This window comes from Lissotriton helveticus, chromosome 8, assembly GCF_964261635.1.
Source record: "Lissotriton helveticus chromosome 8, aLisHel1.1, whole genome shotgun sequence".
Classification (NCBI taxonomy): domain Eukaryota; kingdom Metazoa; phylum Chordata; class Amphibia; order Caudata; family Salamandridae; genus Lissotriton; species Lissotriton helveticus.
Genome location: NC_136069.1, coordinates 35,538,344 through 35,555,487, shown reverse-complemented (window position 1 = coordinate 35,555,487; position 17,144 = coordinate 35,538,344). Strand labels below are relative to the sequence as shown.

Here is a 17,144-nt window from a genome sequence, read left to right as displayed (position 1 = left end):
GGGAACAGGGCAGACCAAACTACCAAGCCAATTCTTTACTGGAAAGGAAACAAGCTTCCGGGGACCGGTTTCTGGCATTTCAGCCGTCTTCGGCCCGGCTTGCTTGAATCCTGATGGTGCAGTGAGCAAGGGACTCACATCTGAATATACCCTACCACACTTATGGTGGCCAAAACGATTCATGAAAGGGGGTGATGATGGACAGAGTATCTGAATTAAGCAGAACACTCCTACCCATGTCAAAAGATCAGGGCTTAATCCATCACCGTTTTTTAGCTCACTGCACCATCCCAGCTCAGAACCTGGCTACATACAAATTAGTCTGACCCTGGCCCAGTGCATCCTGGGAACAGGGCAGACCAAACTACCAAGCCAATTCTTTACTGGAAAGGAAACAAGCTTCCGGGGACCGGTTTCTGGCATTTCAGCCGTCTTCGGCCCGGCTTGCTTGAATCCTGATGGTGCAGTGAGCAAGGGACTCACATCTGAGTATACCCTACCACACTTATGGTGGCCAAAACGATTCATGAAAGGGGGTGATGATGGACAGAGTATCTAAATTAAGCAGAACACTCCTACCCATGTCAAAAGATCAGGGCTTAATCCATCACCGTTTTTTAGCTCACTGCACCATCCCAGCTCAGAACCTGGCTACATGCAAATTAGTCTGACCCTGGCCCAGTGCATCATGGGAACAGGGCAGACCAAACTACCAAGCCAATTCTTTACTGGAAAGGAAACAAGCTTACGGGGACCGGTTTCTAGCATTTCAGCCGTCTTCGGCCCGGCTTGCTTGAATCCTGATGGTGCAGTGAGCAAGGGACTCACATCTGAGTATACCCTACCACACTTATGGTGGCCAAAACGATTCATGAAAGGGGGTGATGATGGACAGAGTATCTGAATTAAGCAGAACACTCCTACCCATGTCAAAAACGGTGATGGATCAAGCCCTGATCTTTTGACTGGGTAGGAGTGTTCTGCTTAATTCAGACACTCTGTCCATCACCACCCCCCTTTTCTGAATCGTTTTTGGCCACTATAGGTGTGGCAGGGTATGCTCAGACATGAGTCCCTTGCTCACTGCACCATCAGGATTCAAGCAAGCCGGGCCGACGACGGCTGAAATGCCAGAAGCCGGTCCCCGGTAGCTTGTTTCCTTTCCAGTAAAGAATTGGCTTGGTAGTTTGGTCTGCCCTGTTCCCATGATGCACTGGGCCAGGGATAGACTAATTTGCATGTAGCCAGGTTCTGAACTGTGATGGTGCAGTGAGCTAAAAAACGGTGATGGATCAAGCCCTGATCTTTTGACTGGGTAGGAGTGTTCTGCTTAATTCAGACACTCTGTCCATCATCACCCCCTTTTCTGAATCGTTTTTGGCCACTATAGGTGTGGCAGGGTATGCTCAGACATGAGTCCCTTGCTCACTGCACCATCAGGATTCAAGCAAGCCGGGCCGACGACGGCTGAAATGCCAGAAACCGGTCCCCGGTAGCTTGTTTCCTTTCCAGTAAAGAATTGGCTTGGTAGTTTGGTCTGCCCTGTTCCCATGATGCACTGGGCCAGGGCTAGACTAATTTGCATGTAGCCAGGTTCTGAACTGGGATGGTGCAGTGAGCTAAAAAACAGTGATGGATCAAGCCCTGATCTTTTGACTGGGTAGGAGTGTTCTGCTTAATTCAGACACTCTGTCCATCACCACCCCCCTTTTCTGAATAGGTTATCTAGTGGACCCGTATCATCCTGGTTCGGGCCATAATACCCTACCACAATAAACACTTGCCCAAAAACCTTTAACTTAACAATCCACCATCTCCCCCCAGCGTTGGACGATGCACCTTCAACGGAGATATTCAAGCCTCGTTTAAATAGAACAGCCACTCCCTTAGTCACAGATGTCTGTGGAGTGTATACTACATGATCCACCCACCGTTGAGATAAAAACATCTGCTTACTCTCACCCCCGGTCAGGTGAGTCTCCTGTAATATAACTATTTGTGCTGGAGAATTCTTCAAATATTGCATTATCAATTCCCTTCCTTTCTTTACACACATTCCATGATAATATTCTCAATTCGTTTGAACTACCCCCACTCATCCCAATCAAGAAAAAAGACTCTCACACCCTCCCTACCATTGACTGCAAAAATGCAAGTGAGGATTTTTCTACATTTACACCTTACCATTCCCTCCTCCCCCCACAAAAGGCCTGCATCCCACCCCCTTTCCCAGGAAAACCCTTTCCAACTACCCATGGCTAATACGCCCTATGAGTGCCCCTTAACAGGCAGTGCATTTAATAAACATTAAAAATAAAAAGAATACACAAGTAGAATCCTTAACGAATCCTTAAAGAAAGATCAGCCGGAGCAGCCCAAAAACACCTTATAACTTCAAATTCAAATATTACCCGGTTGACACTGTTCCAAAAATGTATCTACATCTTCTACAAAACGGAAGTGCATCTTATCATTCCACATCACCTTTAAAAGGGCTGGAAATTTCAGTTGAACCAAAACCCCCAATTTCCTCAGCGGCTCGATCCTTTTACCAAGCTCCCACTGTCTATTAACAGTAACAGTCGATAAGTCCGATCTTACTTCAACTTTAGCACCGTCTACTTCCAAAGTTTTCTTCTTAAGAGCACTCGCTAGAATCTTCTCTTTCAAAGTGAAGGTCTTAAAATTTATCAGAATTCTCCTGGGTTTAGCACGATTAGGGTTCAACCGGAAGGGGTCCTCCTCTGTCTCTTCCATCTGCAACTCACTCTTTAACAAATGTACTACATACTTCCGGAAGTCCTCTCCTTCTTTACCCTCTGGAAGTTTTAGAATTTTCAGATTGTTCCTTCTTTGCATATTCTCCAATCTTTCTACCCTTTCCTTGTGCTCTCTCTCCTTATTCTTAATTAGTTCTAGCTCCTTCCGATTAACTATGACCTCATCTCTAAGATCTCTAACCTCAACCTCTAATGCAATCGTTCGGCTATTCAAGACATCAATCTTCTTCTCTAACAAGCCACAGACCACCCTGATACTTTCCTGGTTAGACTCTGGCATCTCAAATCTCTTCTGTGTCTCAAGATTAAGATTTCTAAGCATGGTAATTATAGAAGAATCACTGCTCTCCTGCTCTGCCTCCCTCTGCTGCTCAGACTGTACAACCCCCATCGTTGATAAAGTTCCAACTTCCGCTGCAACTACGGTTACTTCAGAGCCAGTTGCTTCAGAGCCAGCTCGTGATAGCCTTAAAATACCCTCATCCTGAACCTGAACCTGTGATACATCATCACCCATGTCTAGAGCCAGGACCTGGAATCGGTTAGGACTCAAATATGTGGACCAATCAACCAAACCTATATCAGACACTTCACCCAAACTACCCCCAACACTAGCCTAATTATTCTCACACTTTTGATGTACCTGTTTACCAGTGGGGGTGTCACTGGCCTTATTAACTTTGTCGGAGATTTCCCCTTCAACACCAAAGTCTTTGGTAACACTTTAAAGTATGATCTGAGGGAGGGTGTCACCTTAATCTTTATCTCCGACGAGTTGCCCCTTACCAGTTTGGTATGAAATTTGTTTTTAGCGCTTTGCCTTCCTCTGCGCTTCACCTCTCTTACCTCCTTTTTATTTGAATCAGAAGAGCTGCCCTGCTTAAATATGAAATTCTGCGCCGCTTTCCCTGCACTCCTTAGCGCATACCTAGAGATGCCCAATGCGCCTGCCCCTTCCCCTGCCCCAACTCCATGGTTGCTAACTGCCACAGAATTTTCCACACATTTTCCAAACACAACTGTTGACATGCGACCGCAGCCTTGTGACCTTCACTATCTTTACTGTTTGCCCTAGCGGGCAAAGTCTCAAGGGACCGTAGCTGGGGCTTTACATGTATGCGAGAAAAGTGTACCTGTGCCTCTGAAGAGGAAATCCGCAACTCTGACCTCTTCTTGCTCCTTGTAGCAGCCTGGCTGCCCCCCCGTCCTCCCCCTCGAAAAACAATCCTGGCTGCTGCTCGACGCCCTTTGCCGACCTAGAGTGGCCCTCTGTCCCAGCCGAGGTCTTCTTGGCTTGCGGGCTCCTCCTCTGCGTCCTCCTCCCGCCTCTCCAGACTCCGTACGGCTCCGTAAGCCGATCCCACCACACACCACGGGCGTAGTGAGACCAGTAAATCTTACTGTTTAATGTGCCCACTCTGGTCTTCACAAACAAAATCGTGGCGGATACGAAATCATCGCATCCTCAGACTAGCACCTACTCGCCAGACTCCACTCGGTAAAGAAAACCCCTGCAACCACCACCCAACTCGGGAGACACTGGCAGCCCGCAACTATCCGGCCGCCATATTTTCCCCTTCCAAAATACAACAAGGAGGGAGCCATTACGTTGCTTATATTATGGTCATTGTGCACCAGTCATTTATGGTGCAGGGTTGCAATTTCTGAGTGTAAGAGAGAGAGCCACTGCCGGCTGCTAGTGTATCTATGGGAGGTTAGCGCATTGGCGCTTTGTATGCCGATTGGTACTTTTTATGTTCTCTCAATAGCATATTCTGGTTTTCTAAAAATAAGTTTTATTTACTTCTGCATTCCCATGTGGATTTGTTATAGTCCAATCTGTCGAATCTAGGAAGCACACGCTGCTTCTTCTGCAGTTTATTAGAAACAAAACAAATGCATTTATGTCCCCATGAGCATTCTTGTGCCCGAGTGTTCACTACAGTCAGACTGCTATGAAAGTTAAAATTGCTGTTTAATAAGACAAAATCTATTAACATAAAATCCTTTTAACAGTATTGCACAATAATGCTCAAAGGAGACAATATCTATTCTAAAGTTTAATCTGTAAACAAGAGAAAAATCTTATAATGTATATTGTTATTTACAGATATGACAATATTACTAACCGTGAATGAAGTTAAATATTTTTTTAAGTTAAAAAATGCATTCAGAATTATTTTTGTCTATTAAATATAAGTAGTGGGACACCATGAGGAAGGCCAGATGAGTCAATGTTATGTGGAAGCTGCTTGAAAGGTCTGGATTTTATTTATTTGTGCATTGTAAGTATTATAATCATGGTTCTTTTTCAATAGAAACTGCCAGACCTTTTAAAAGGATTGTTAAAAGAAAGTCTAAGACTTGAAAGGTTCTTGCCAAATGGTGACATCCGATCACCCTACACATCATATTTCCTAAAAAAGAAAAACAACATACATAAAAAAGAATGGTGTATCCTATCCTCAACACATTGTACTTTTCTTTTTACAATCATACAGAATTCCCAGATCCGAGCAATGAAATCACATCATACTTTAATAGAAGACAAACACATAGCAGGTTATCCTGTAATATGATCTTATACTGACCCCGTGGGGTTTTGGAGGCATTTCATGGGCCACTATGAAATATGGGTTTCATTAACAAGTGGACAGCATCAAACCAGCCTGCAGAGCTTTACTATTGCATTTTGTTGATTTAATATTCCAATCATGAAAACTCATACCTGGTTGTTTTTATTTTAATTAATGAATCAGGAGAACAGCATTAACAATCTCACCCTTAACCAGACTTCACTTACAGTTTTTAGTAAACATTCCCATTTGAAAAACAATAAATTCTTTAACCCAACTGCCACAAAATAATCATGTAAAATTAAAAATACAAACTGGCTAATGTTTATGATATGACCCTACATTGCCATCCAAGGTATCTGGTGATATTTACAAACCACATCGCCTTTAGTCTTGTGGTTTAGAATGTGATCAGAACACCATGATGGAAATGTAGGACCATACTACATGGTTACCTATTATTATCCTACAAAATTAACAAAGGTTATACATTGAAATATACTTGGAACTTAATGTTTACATAATTCATTAAGGCCTTCACCATCCCATGTACATGAATGAAATAGAAAAATGTACCCCATGGTCAACAATGTCAAAGGTTACCAATACATTGAGTAACAGGATCAAAGAGCTACCTCTCCTTACAGTGTGAAAAAGACAACTTCCACAGTGGGAGGGTCGCTTCAACATATTGAATTTTTCCAAAACTAGAAAGCACAATATTGAACCTCACCTGACATCGGAAAGGTCTAGGCACAGTTTCTTCAAAAACCTTATAACTCTGAATGCTGAAAAGTAAATGAAACCCTCCCACATTTACTGTAGACAAAATTATGTTCTTAGATGTGTTGCTGACAGCGACTTATCATTTAATGAAAGACTGAAACACACCCTATCCGATGCTTCTGTATGAGATTTCTGTGTGTAAACTTGCCAATGCATATATAGATGGAAAAAACATGGAAGCTTTTCTCACACCCATTACAACAGAATGTTATTTACACTTTGTGTGTTCACGAATTTACCACTAGGCATTATAAATCATGCAAGTTCTTCCCTCATTAACTATATCTGTGGTTTGCAGATGGTGTCTTACATTTTATGAATAACTGAAACATCCTACCTATTTTATGTTGTTTTTCCTATGTGTGATTGCTGGTGGCATTGTAGGTATGTTGAGCTAGAAAAGCCCATTCCACCTTCAATGCATTTGAATGGTTATTTTTCTGAATGCCTTCAAAGACAGATGGTTAGGACTTATGCTTGAGTAAAGCTCTTTCCATATCCACTGCATGTGTGTTTTTTCCATTTTTTGTTAGCTGCTGACTCATAAGATGTATGGATTTACTTAAGCTCTTTCAACATTCACTGCATTTTCTTCTGTATGCCATCACAGATGGATAGTTAGGTCTGAGGCTTGTATCGCTTTCCACATTCTCTGCATTTGTAGATTTACTTCCCCTGCGTGTTAGATGGTGGCTCTTTTGATGCATGGATTTACAATATTCTTTCCACATTCACATTCACTGCAAGTGCATGGTTTCTCTGCTACATTCCTTTGCAGATGGATGGTGAGGATTGACACTCAAGTGAAGAAATTTCCAGATTCACTCCATGTGTTTTTCTTGCGTGCATGCGCTGATGGACATTTTTAGTTGATAAATGAGTAAAGCTCATTCCACATTCCCTGCATGTGTATAGTTTTTTCTTTGTGTGTGTTAACTGGTGGCTCATTAGATGTTGGAGGGTAATAAAGCTTTTTCCACATTCACTGCATCTGTATGGTTTTTCTCCTGTGTGTGTTCGCTTGTGGATCTTTAAAGCTGATGCTTCAGTAAAGCTCTTTCCACATTCACTACATGTGTATGGTTTTTTCTTTGTATGTGTTAACTGGTGGGTCTTTAGATGTGAGGAGATAATAAAGCTCTTTCCATATTCACTGCAAGTGTAAGGTTTTTCTCCTGTGTGTATTCGCTTGTGGATCTTTAAAGCTGATGCGTCAGTAAAGCTCTTTCCACATTTGCTGCATGTGTATGGTTTTTCTCCTGTATGCCGTCGCAGATGGATGTTTAGGGCGGATGTAGTAATAAAGCTCTTTCCACATTCACTGCATGTGTATGGTTTATCTCCTGTATGCCTTCGCAGATGGATGGTTAGGGCTGATGTCTGAGTGAAGCTCTTCTTACATTCACTGCATGTGTATGGTTTTTCCCCAGTGTGTGTTAGCTGGTGGCTCTTTAGATGTGCAGAGCTACTAAAGCTCTTTCCACATTCACTGCAAGTGTATGGTTTTTCCCCTGTGTGAATTAGCTGGTGTTTCCTTACAGTTGATGCTTCAGTAAAACTCTTTCCACATTCACTGCATGGGTAGTGAAGTGAAGTAGTGTGGCTCACTGGTTAGAGGCGGCAGACCCGAGAGCAGAGGACGGCCCGGGACCAGGGTTCGATTCCCAGCGCGGCAGGTTTCTGGACCAGGGTCAGCGGACTCGATAATTCTCTCGCCTCGGTGCCCACTCTGATCAGCGTTCACACTCGGCAACTCTGGGCATTAGCTTGCCTCATCTTCACTAACGGCCCCACCAGACTGCCGGGGATGCCTGGTCTCACCCTGGAGATACCCATTAAGGGACCATCTCTCAGGGAAGCCAGGAAGGGTTTCGCAGCGGTCGAAGCGCCTTGGGACCCGACGGGTAAGTAGTGCGCTATATAAATGCCTATACATACATTTACATTTACATGGGTATGGTTTTTCTCCTGTGTGTGTTAGTTGGTGGCGTTTTAGCTTGGTAGAGCTACAAAAGCTCTTTCCACATTCACTGCAAGTGTATGGTTTTTCTCCTGTATGCTGCCGCAGATGGATGGTTAGTATGGATGCTTTAGAAAAGCTCTTTCCACATTCACTGCATGGGTATGGTTTTTCTCCTGTGTGTGTTAGCTGGTGGTGTTTTAGCTGCGAAGAGCTACAAAAGCTTTTTCCACATTCACTGCAGGTGTATGGTTTTTCTCCTGTATGCTGCCGCAGATGGATGGTTAGTATGGATGCTTTAAAAAAGCTCTTTCCACATTCACTGCAAGTGTAATGATTATCCCCTGTATGTATACGCTGGTGGATCTTTACATCTGATAAACGACCAAAGCTCTTTCCACATTCACTGCACGTGTATGGTTTTTCTCCTGTATGTGTTAGGTAGTGGCGCTTTAGACTTGAGGATGTACTAAAGCTCCTTCCACATTCACTGCATGTGTGTGGTTTTTCTCCTGTATGTGTTAGGTAGTGGCTCTTTAGATTTGAGGATGTACTAAAGCGCTTTCCACATTCTTGGCAAGTGTCTGGCTTTTCTCCTGTGTGCCGTCGCAGATGGATGGTTAGCTCTGATGCATAAGTAAACCCCTCACCACATTCACTGCATGTGTATGGTTTTTCCCTTGTGAGTGTTTGCTGATGAAACTTTAGGTTTGCTGTGTGAGTAAAGCACTTTCCATTTTCACTACTTGTGTCTGTATTTTCTGGTTTATGTGTGGAATATTTGCTCCACAGAGTCGATGACTCATTAAAGTTCATCTTACATTCATTACACCAAAATGAATTTTCTGTTGAGTTGTTACTGGTGTCAGTGTAGTAATGATGAATGATTAAATATTTTCTCACAAACACAGAACCTTTATGTTGTTTCTTCTCTTTATTAATTAACTCTTAGTTGTGAATTGCTGATGAACACTATTGCCACATTAACGGTGTCCTAATGGGTTTCACCCTGTGCATTGTTGGTGACGTTACTTTAGCACTGAGCAGAACCTAAAGCTTGTCTTTCATTGTATGTGTTTTACTTTGGGATTAGAGTCTAAGTGTTGGCTATATTTTGGCATAAATCATATTATGCCATGTATTTGCTGACTGACCATTCTTGTTCCTGAACCTCTAACTAGATTTTAATATTCACTAGATATGTGTAGTATTTGCAGTCTGTCTGTTCTTAATAATAATGTTAAATAGTTACTGGAATTCTTGCACGACTGATAACATATGCATGGTCTTCCTATAAGGAGCTGTGTCTTCAACCTGCGTTAAGTACTTTTCAAGTAGAACTGCAAACTCACAGCTTATCTAAATAATATATTTTTAGGAGAATATTTATAAAATACACACACAAAGAAAAAACCTCATTAACAAGTCTTTATATTCTAGAATAATGAACGGATTGTAGGGGTCAGCCAAACAGTGTTTATGGTGGACTAACATCACAGTCTTTATATTTTCATGTTAGAGAGGCTAGCATTGTTGTAGCTACCTAATAATTATCTAAGATAAAGGGTGGTATCTAGCATATTTTAATACTGGATCTGTTCTGCCAGTTTAATTTTTGTGATTTTAATTTATTTTAATCTTTTGAGTCCAGCAGCATGGATGTCGTCGGCCTCTTGAAGCAGCCGGATTGCACTTGATGTTCTTGCAGGCTTTGTCTGTTTGTGTACGTGATTCACTGTCTCCTACTGAGTTGTTCTTTTTCTTATTACTATTTGGCATCATTTCTTGTTCTTCTTGAGTATTAGATACCTTTCAAGTATTGTCATACTTTCTTCATTACTCTTCGTCGTATTATGTGTTCAGGAATCTCCTATCTGTGGATACAAGAAAACGTGTAATATCAAAATCTATAAGCAGCTCAGTGTACACTATGTCTCAGATGAAATGTTAAAAAATTAACACGAATAAATCCCAGCCACTGGTTATTACTCTAGAAAGCAATCCAGTCTATCTTTTTTGCTCACTGTGCCACTACAGACAATATTCATTCTTATGGAAATCAGCTTTTATCCTTCTCCAAAATGAACGGCCCTGTATGTGCCGGAGTTCACCTGGATCTGAATAGTAACATAAGCAACCATGCATAATAGAAAGTATCACAGCATCTTAATATCCTGATACCACAAAAAATTAAATTAAGACAGACTGATGATTTAGGATATTGGGCATTTTTTGTATTCAAGAAATGAAAGGATGCAGAAGCTTTTCCAAGGAGTTTATTACAACCCCTTGTGCATTAGTAGTTTTTGGAGGGGTAGACGCAGTTTACAAAGAAAGCTACATTCACAACAACAAAAAACATGAAGTGGAATGGTTTCTCAGGAGAAGATGCTCATACATTAGGTAACAGTGCATGCAAATGCTTTCAAAGAAATTCTACACTCCTCACAGGACTAAGGTACTGAATTATATCTTGAGGCTAAGGATATGCTTATGGCCAAGATAATGATCCGTCTGCCTGATTTAAATGTAGGAGGCCACTCCATCTCCGGCATGGTTACACCCCTCTGATGGCCTGATCGAGTAATGACTGTGGGCGGTTGACCTGTAGGTCCTCCCAGACATACATGTCAGTTTTCACTGCCCATCACACCAGAAAAACCCTTGCGGTAAGGGGCAGTCAAAACTGTTGTATGCATTTTTATACATTTTAAAAAATAATTATATTTTCAATAAATAATTTTCTTTGAAAATAAAAACATAAGTTTGACGGATGACTATGTAATTTTGATGGAGCCATGCATCAAACTTAAAAAAGCATTGACAGGACCTGCTGTAACTTCAGTTGTTGCCAATGCCTAAAAATCACCACAGGCGTGGTGGTCATTTCTAAATTTGGATATTGGGGGAGGCAGTAATTTACTCTGTTGCCCTGAGGGAGTAAAAACCCCTCCTCCAAATTATAAATCGGGTCCTTAAACATCAATGGCGAGCTGACCTCATAGATGTGCATAAATATGCAACGGATAAAGATGGCATACCATATATTTCAACTTATAAATGTGCTTTCAACGTACGCCTTTCCAATTGGCTTGAAGGATATATCTGGAAGAGTCTGAAAACTACAACCTAAGGGAGAAATGTGCAAACTTTTCACGCAATGCAGCACCAAAAATGCAGCACTGCATCGCGTCAAGGGCAGTGTGAAAATCTGTGTTATTTCTACCATGATATGGCGCTACTTTTCCTCCCACCCAGCGCTGGTGCATTTGAGGCTGCCATTCCCCAACACACACTTGTGCACCATGGTGCATGAGGGTGTGCATTCTATCAAGAATAGGTTAAAAACTATGTTTTACTATTTTACCCACTTTGTATGTCTGCTGTATAACTCAGCACACATGCAAAGTTTGAAAAGTATGGACAAACTGAAATGTTTCTCCTCCGTCCACCTGCTTCAAGGAAGCATGATGTTTTGGTTTAAATCATTTTCTAAAACTGCTAATAGAGAAGTATGTGCATCACTACTCATGGGTGGATGCAGGAAAACACCCATTATTCACCTATGGAATGACCCCTTGATGCAAAGTAGCACATAGTGCTACTTTTCATCACTTTGCCCAACCTTTCAATGAAAATCCTGATTTGCTTTAGAAAGTAAATATCACTAAAATACCTTGCGCCAGGATTACAGAACGCAAACTAGACGGAAGGCATATCGCCCCACTCAATTAGTTTTGTCAATGTGTGACTTGTTTTAGCATGGTTTTTGTACAACCTTATTGGTGTGGGAGTTGCCGGGCCCTCGCCATTATAACACACATTGGCAAAAGCAACAAAAAAAATGTGGTCTCAAAAAACACACACAGCCACAGTAAGTTCTGGCACTGAACAAAACTACTTAGTGTGCCGATATGCTCCTTGTGAAAGTGCAGAATGATGTCACTCACAGTGAAGCCAGCCGATACAGAGAGAGAGAGAGAGAAACAGAATTTTAATAAACACAAAAGGTAAGATCAATGCCAGAAAACTGATGGAGACCAATTATTAAAGAAAGTTTCACAAGTGCACCCATGGTATATGTCCTTGTATTAAGTGCAGCCATGCAGCTTTCCTTGATTCCAAAAAATGTACAGAAGTAGGACAAGAAATAGTAAATATTTGTGAACTTCATTTTAGCATGAGCAAATGTGCATGTGTAGATTTGGTCATGTGAAAATCTGAGTGTTTGCAAGTTCCCTCCAACCACTATTTTCCACAACTCTGGAAGAAGGTTTCCATCTGCCATCGTTAGGAGTACGTTTCCAACATTTCTCAGTATGGGAAAAGATATGAGAAGAGCTGTTGAAAAGCTTTAAAACGTACAAGTTAGTAGGTTTGCACAGACTCAAAAGGGCATTCTAACCCTGTAACTATTGCTTATCACTACCTTCAGCCCCAGTAGGTAGATCTGCAGAAATGTGGCAACATAAGGGGATTGCAAGCATTCAAACAGTACTATGGTATGAGCCCTGGCATAATCAGAGAGGCTATATCAGAGCTCTTATATAATGAGTTTGCTGACATAATTTGTCCCTGCACTACATGGCACTAAAGGGTCAAGTGTATTTTGTTACAGGACAAGTAGATTCATGAAGCAACCTGCCCCATGGACAAGTAGATATTTTATTAAATTCCACACCCCTGTGTGACTTAAGTCCTATGGTACAGTAAGACTATTAATTAATACATTTTATTTCATCATGTTCATAGCCTAGGAAAGAATAGCGTTACAATGAAAATCAATGATCGCGCAAGAAATGACCCTAAACTTAATCAGCACCTGGGAAGATGATACAAAATGCTATCAAAGGTAATGTATGCATAGGAAATGTTGCCTTCCTGAACCACAACAGAGCTTCATTATATAGTTGTCAGTCTTTCTATAGAGTACCCTTGCCAGCAATTAGTGTATCTGATTTAGAACTATTACATTTTGTAAGTATGTATTAGGCTATAACTGATGACATGTCGGGTTCATAGATCACCCACTTCATACTATGTTTGCTGCTTGTATTTAAAGATCATTAAAACATAATACAAAAAGAATCTGCCAGTGAACCAGAAATTGAGAGCTGAGAGATCATTAAACAAAACTCAGAATACTTACAGAAATGTCTAGTACTTTATGGGAACGAAGCACCTTCTGACCGGTGCATACAGTGCAACAAAAAATATCACCTACAAAATCTATTGCTAACTACCGACTTCTCCCAACTCAACCAAAAAGTCTAAGTAATGCTACTCATAAAAGAGCTGCAAAAAAACAATTGATGGACAGAATCCAGAACAATGTCATACATTCACCCCAGTACAGAGATCTGGGCCTTATGCCATCATTTTTTTGCTCACCATGCCGTTCCAGTTTGGACCTAGCCATATGCAAACCAGCCTTGACCTTGCACCCAACGGGAAAAGTCCAGCCTGAACTGCTAGGCCAGATCCTTCCTGGACTGGAACCAAGCATTCTAGGATCGGTTTCGGGCTTTCAGCCCTTATCACCCAGGATAGCTTGACTCCAGTGGCATGGAGAGCACAGGACCCACGTCTGGGCATACCCGTCCCACTCAGGGTGACAAATGCAAAAACAACAATTGATGGACAGAATGCAGAACAATGTCATACATTCACCCCAGTACAGAGATCTGGGCCTTAAGCCATCATTTTTTTGCTCACCATGCCATTCCAGTTCGGACCCAGCCATATGCAAATCAGTCTTGACCCTGCACTCATAAAACAGCAGCATCTAGTGAGAGAAGGTATAAATCTAAGAAACAACTAACCACAATGACACCACAGACACTGAGGACCATACAAGACCCAAGCGCATACTACAATGGAATAGTAACCTGCAGACCCAGCAGCACTGACAACCATCTCCAACCACAGACCAAATATATCTTAAAATACGGGGGCTGATGTGAGGTTCAAGATGCAACCCTCCAACACATGCTCCGAGATAAATTGCAACAAGTCAGACAGCAACAGGCATGTATTTACAGACACAATAACTTTAGGCCAGAAACATAAAAAGCAAAAGTAAGAACAGCAGTACGGTATTGTATTGTATTGTATGGCGTTTTTGTAGAGCGCATGGTTACCAGAAGGCATCCCAGCGCTGTGATAGAGTCATACTCAAGGGGGGCGAGGAGAGCGGGGATCATTTCGGAAAGAGGAAGGTTTTCAGTGTCTTCCGGAAGCGAAGATGACCAGGTTCGGCGCGTAGTTTTAGTGGGAGAGAGTTCCAGTGTGAAGCCACGTTCACCGAGAAGCGGCGGCCTCCGGTGCGTGCTTTCTTAACTCTCTGCACTTTTGCCAGGAACCCTTTGTCTGAGCGCAGGGGTCTATTGGGTTTGTAGGGGGTGACTAGGCTTCTCATAATCAGGGGTCCTTTGCCTTGCAGGATTTTGTGAGTAATGCATAAGGACTTGAAGATAATCCTCTCCCGCACGGGAAGCCAATGAAGCGATTTGAGAGCAGGTTTGGCTGATGACCTGAGGGGGATACCCATTAAGAGCCTGGCAGCGGCATTTTGGGTTTGTTGAAGCTTGTTGATCGTGGCTTCGGGTGCTCCCAAGAAAATTGCATTACTGAAATCTAGTCTAGAAAGAACTAGACCCTGTATCAATAACCTCCTAGAGTGATGCGGGAGGAGGGGGAGGACTTTACGGGCAGAACGGAGTAGACCAAAGCAGGTGCCTGCTGTCTTTTTCGCTTGTGTCTTGAGCGAAAGGTCCTGCTCCAGCCAAACCCCCAAGTTTTTGATTTATTTTTTGGGGGTAGGTGGATACCCTAGACAAGCCGGCCAGATGGAAGAAGGCATTGAGGCCGACTTGTGGCCTAACGACATGATTTCTGTTTTCGATCCATTTAGCTTGAGTGAGGAGTCACACATCCAGGTATGGATCTTTGTCAGACACCGGTGGAAGTTGTCAGGGCATTGGTCGAGTTGGGAAAGTGAGACGACCAGTTGAGTGTCATCGGCGTAGCTCACTATTTTGATCCCAAAAGGGGCAACGACGTCCTCCAGGGGGGCCATGTACACATTAAACAATGTGGGGCTTAAAGATGAGCCCTGCGGCACCCCACACTGGAGTGGTATTAAGGCAGAACGTCAGTTGCCTTCTTAGACTTGAAAGGTGCGATTGGAGAGATAAGATGTTAGCCAAGTCAGAGCAGACCCTCGTATTTCTGCCTCGGCCAGGCGCTGGATAAGGATACGGTGATTCACCGTATCAAAGGCCGCACTCAGGTCCAGGAGGATCACTGCCACTGATCCTCCTGAATCCAGAATGCGTCTGGCCTCCTCGATGACAGAAAGGAGGGCCGTATCCGTGCCCTGGCCTGGGCGGAATCCGGTTTGAGAGTTACGCAACCGATCATTGGACTCCAGAAAGTGGGAGAGTTGGTGGTTCACCACTTTTTCTGTGATCTTACTGAGTCCAGGGAGTAAGGAGATAGGTCTAAAGTTAGCAAGCTCTAGAGGGTCGAGATGAGGTTTCTTTAGGAGGGCCTTGACAATGGCCCCTTTCCAACTGGGCGGCACAATGCCCTGGGAGAGAGAGAGGTTGATGAGCTCCGTTGCCGGGATAGCGATGGAAGTGGCTATCTGTTTCAGGAATCGTAGCGGGACTGGGTCGCTAGGGGAGCCGCTTTTAATGCTGGATAGGATTTTGAGAAAGTCCTCCACGGAAACCAGATTAAAAGCATTCAGTTGAGGGTCCGTGTCCCGGAGCAGATTCTCAGTAGATGCCTGACTCTTCGTTTGGGGTAGGTGGATATGATATTTTTTATTTTTTGATCAAAGTAGGTGGCTAGTTCGTTACACTTGGACCCTGAAGGATCTTGGGGTAACGGGGGGTCGGGGATCTTCAAAAGTTCTTTAACGATCTTGTATGTTTCTCTCGTGGAGTTGGAGGCGTTTTTGATTCTCTGGTCATAGAATGTTATTTTGGCCTTTCTGAGGGCGACTTTGTACGCTCTGATTGAGTCGCGATAGGAGTCTTTGTTAGCAGTATCCCCGTTTCTTCTCCAGATGCGCTCAAGCTTCTTACAGCCTTTCCTTAAAATTCTGAGCTCTGGAGTGAACCAGGGTGCCGAACCAGCTCTGGCCTGCTTTTTCCACAGAGTTTTTTTTGGTAGGACTAAGTCCAATGAGCTAGAGAGCCAGTTTTTGAAGTTGATGTCGGCTGCCACGGGGTCCAGAGCAGGGGGTGGGGGGGGAGCGTTCAAGAATGCTAATCCACTTCTCCACCGAGAGTTTGGCCCACGTTCTATCGTGAGTAGAGGTACTGAGCGTTTGTAAGGTTTTATGCTCGACCTGCCAGGTGAAGGTAAGGAGAAAGTGGTCTGTCCAGGGGAGGGGAGAAGGGGGGCTAGCCTGAAGCGACCTGATATTGGAGAGTATCGGGTCAAAGAGATGTCCTTTATTGTGTGTGGCTCCTGTGTTCACAAGATGGATCTCGTAGGATGAGATATCAAGGAGAAGGTCAGTGGCTACATTATCTGAGGGGTCGTTAAAATGGAGATTCAAATCACCTAAAATGGTGAAATTGGGCGCGGAGGAGGCCAAAACGGTGACCGTTTCTAGGAGAGAACTGGTAAAGTGGCCAGAGTTCCCTGGAGCGCGATAGACTAGGAGGCCTGTGAAGGACGTGGTAGGAGAAAGTTGAAAATGGAAGTGGCAATTTTCGGAATCCGAAATGCCACCGTCCTTCATCATGCTGGTTAAATGGTTTTTGTACAGTATGGCCAGACCGCCTCCTTTACCAGAGGGTCTGATCAGCGAGTGGATGAGATATCCTGGGGTGAGAGCACGAACAATGTCGGCCTCGGAGTTGGAGGATAGCCACGTTTCGGTTAAAAACAAGATATCCAGGTTGTGATCCTGTAGCATAAAGTTGAGCTCAAGAGAGTGTTTCGGGAGGGACCTACAGTTCAGCAAGGCCATGCGTAGGTCAGTAGTAGCTGGGGGGTTAATCCGCGATCCCAGTGAGTCCATGC

General features: G+C 43.2%; 1 protein-coding gene across 1 annotated transcript in view; it reads right to left on the bottom strand.

The window, feature by feature from the left end:
• Window positions 1–4,737: 4,737 nt before the first annotated feature.
• Window positions 4,738–17,144, bottom strand: part of LOC144773688 (uncharacterized) — a 187,295-nt gene continuing 174,888 nt past the window's right edge. The window contains exons 6-7 of the mRNA XM_078658838.1: window positions 8,153–9,049; window positions 4,738–7,689 (exon numbers count right to left, since the gene is read on the bottom strand). Coding sequence (XP_078514964.1) covers window positions 6,905–7,689; window positions 8,153–9,049 — 1,682 coding nt within the window. The 3' untranslated portion in view covers window positions 4,738–6,904. The remainder of the gene's footprint in view (window positions 7,690–8,152; window positions 9,050–17,144) is intronic.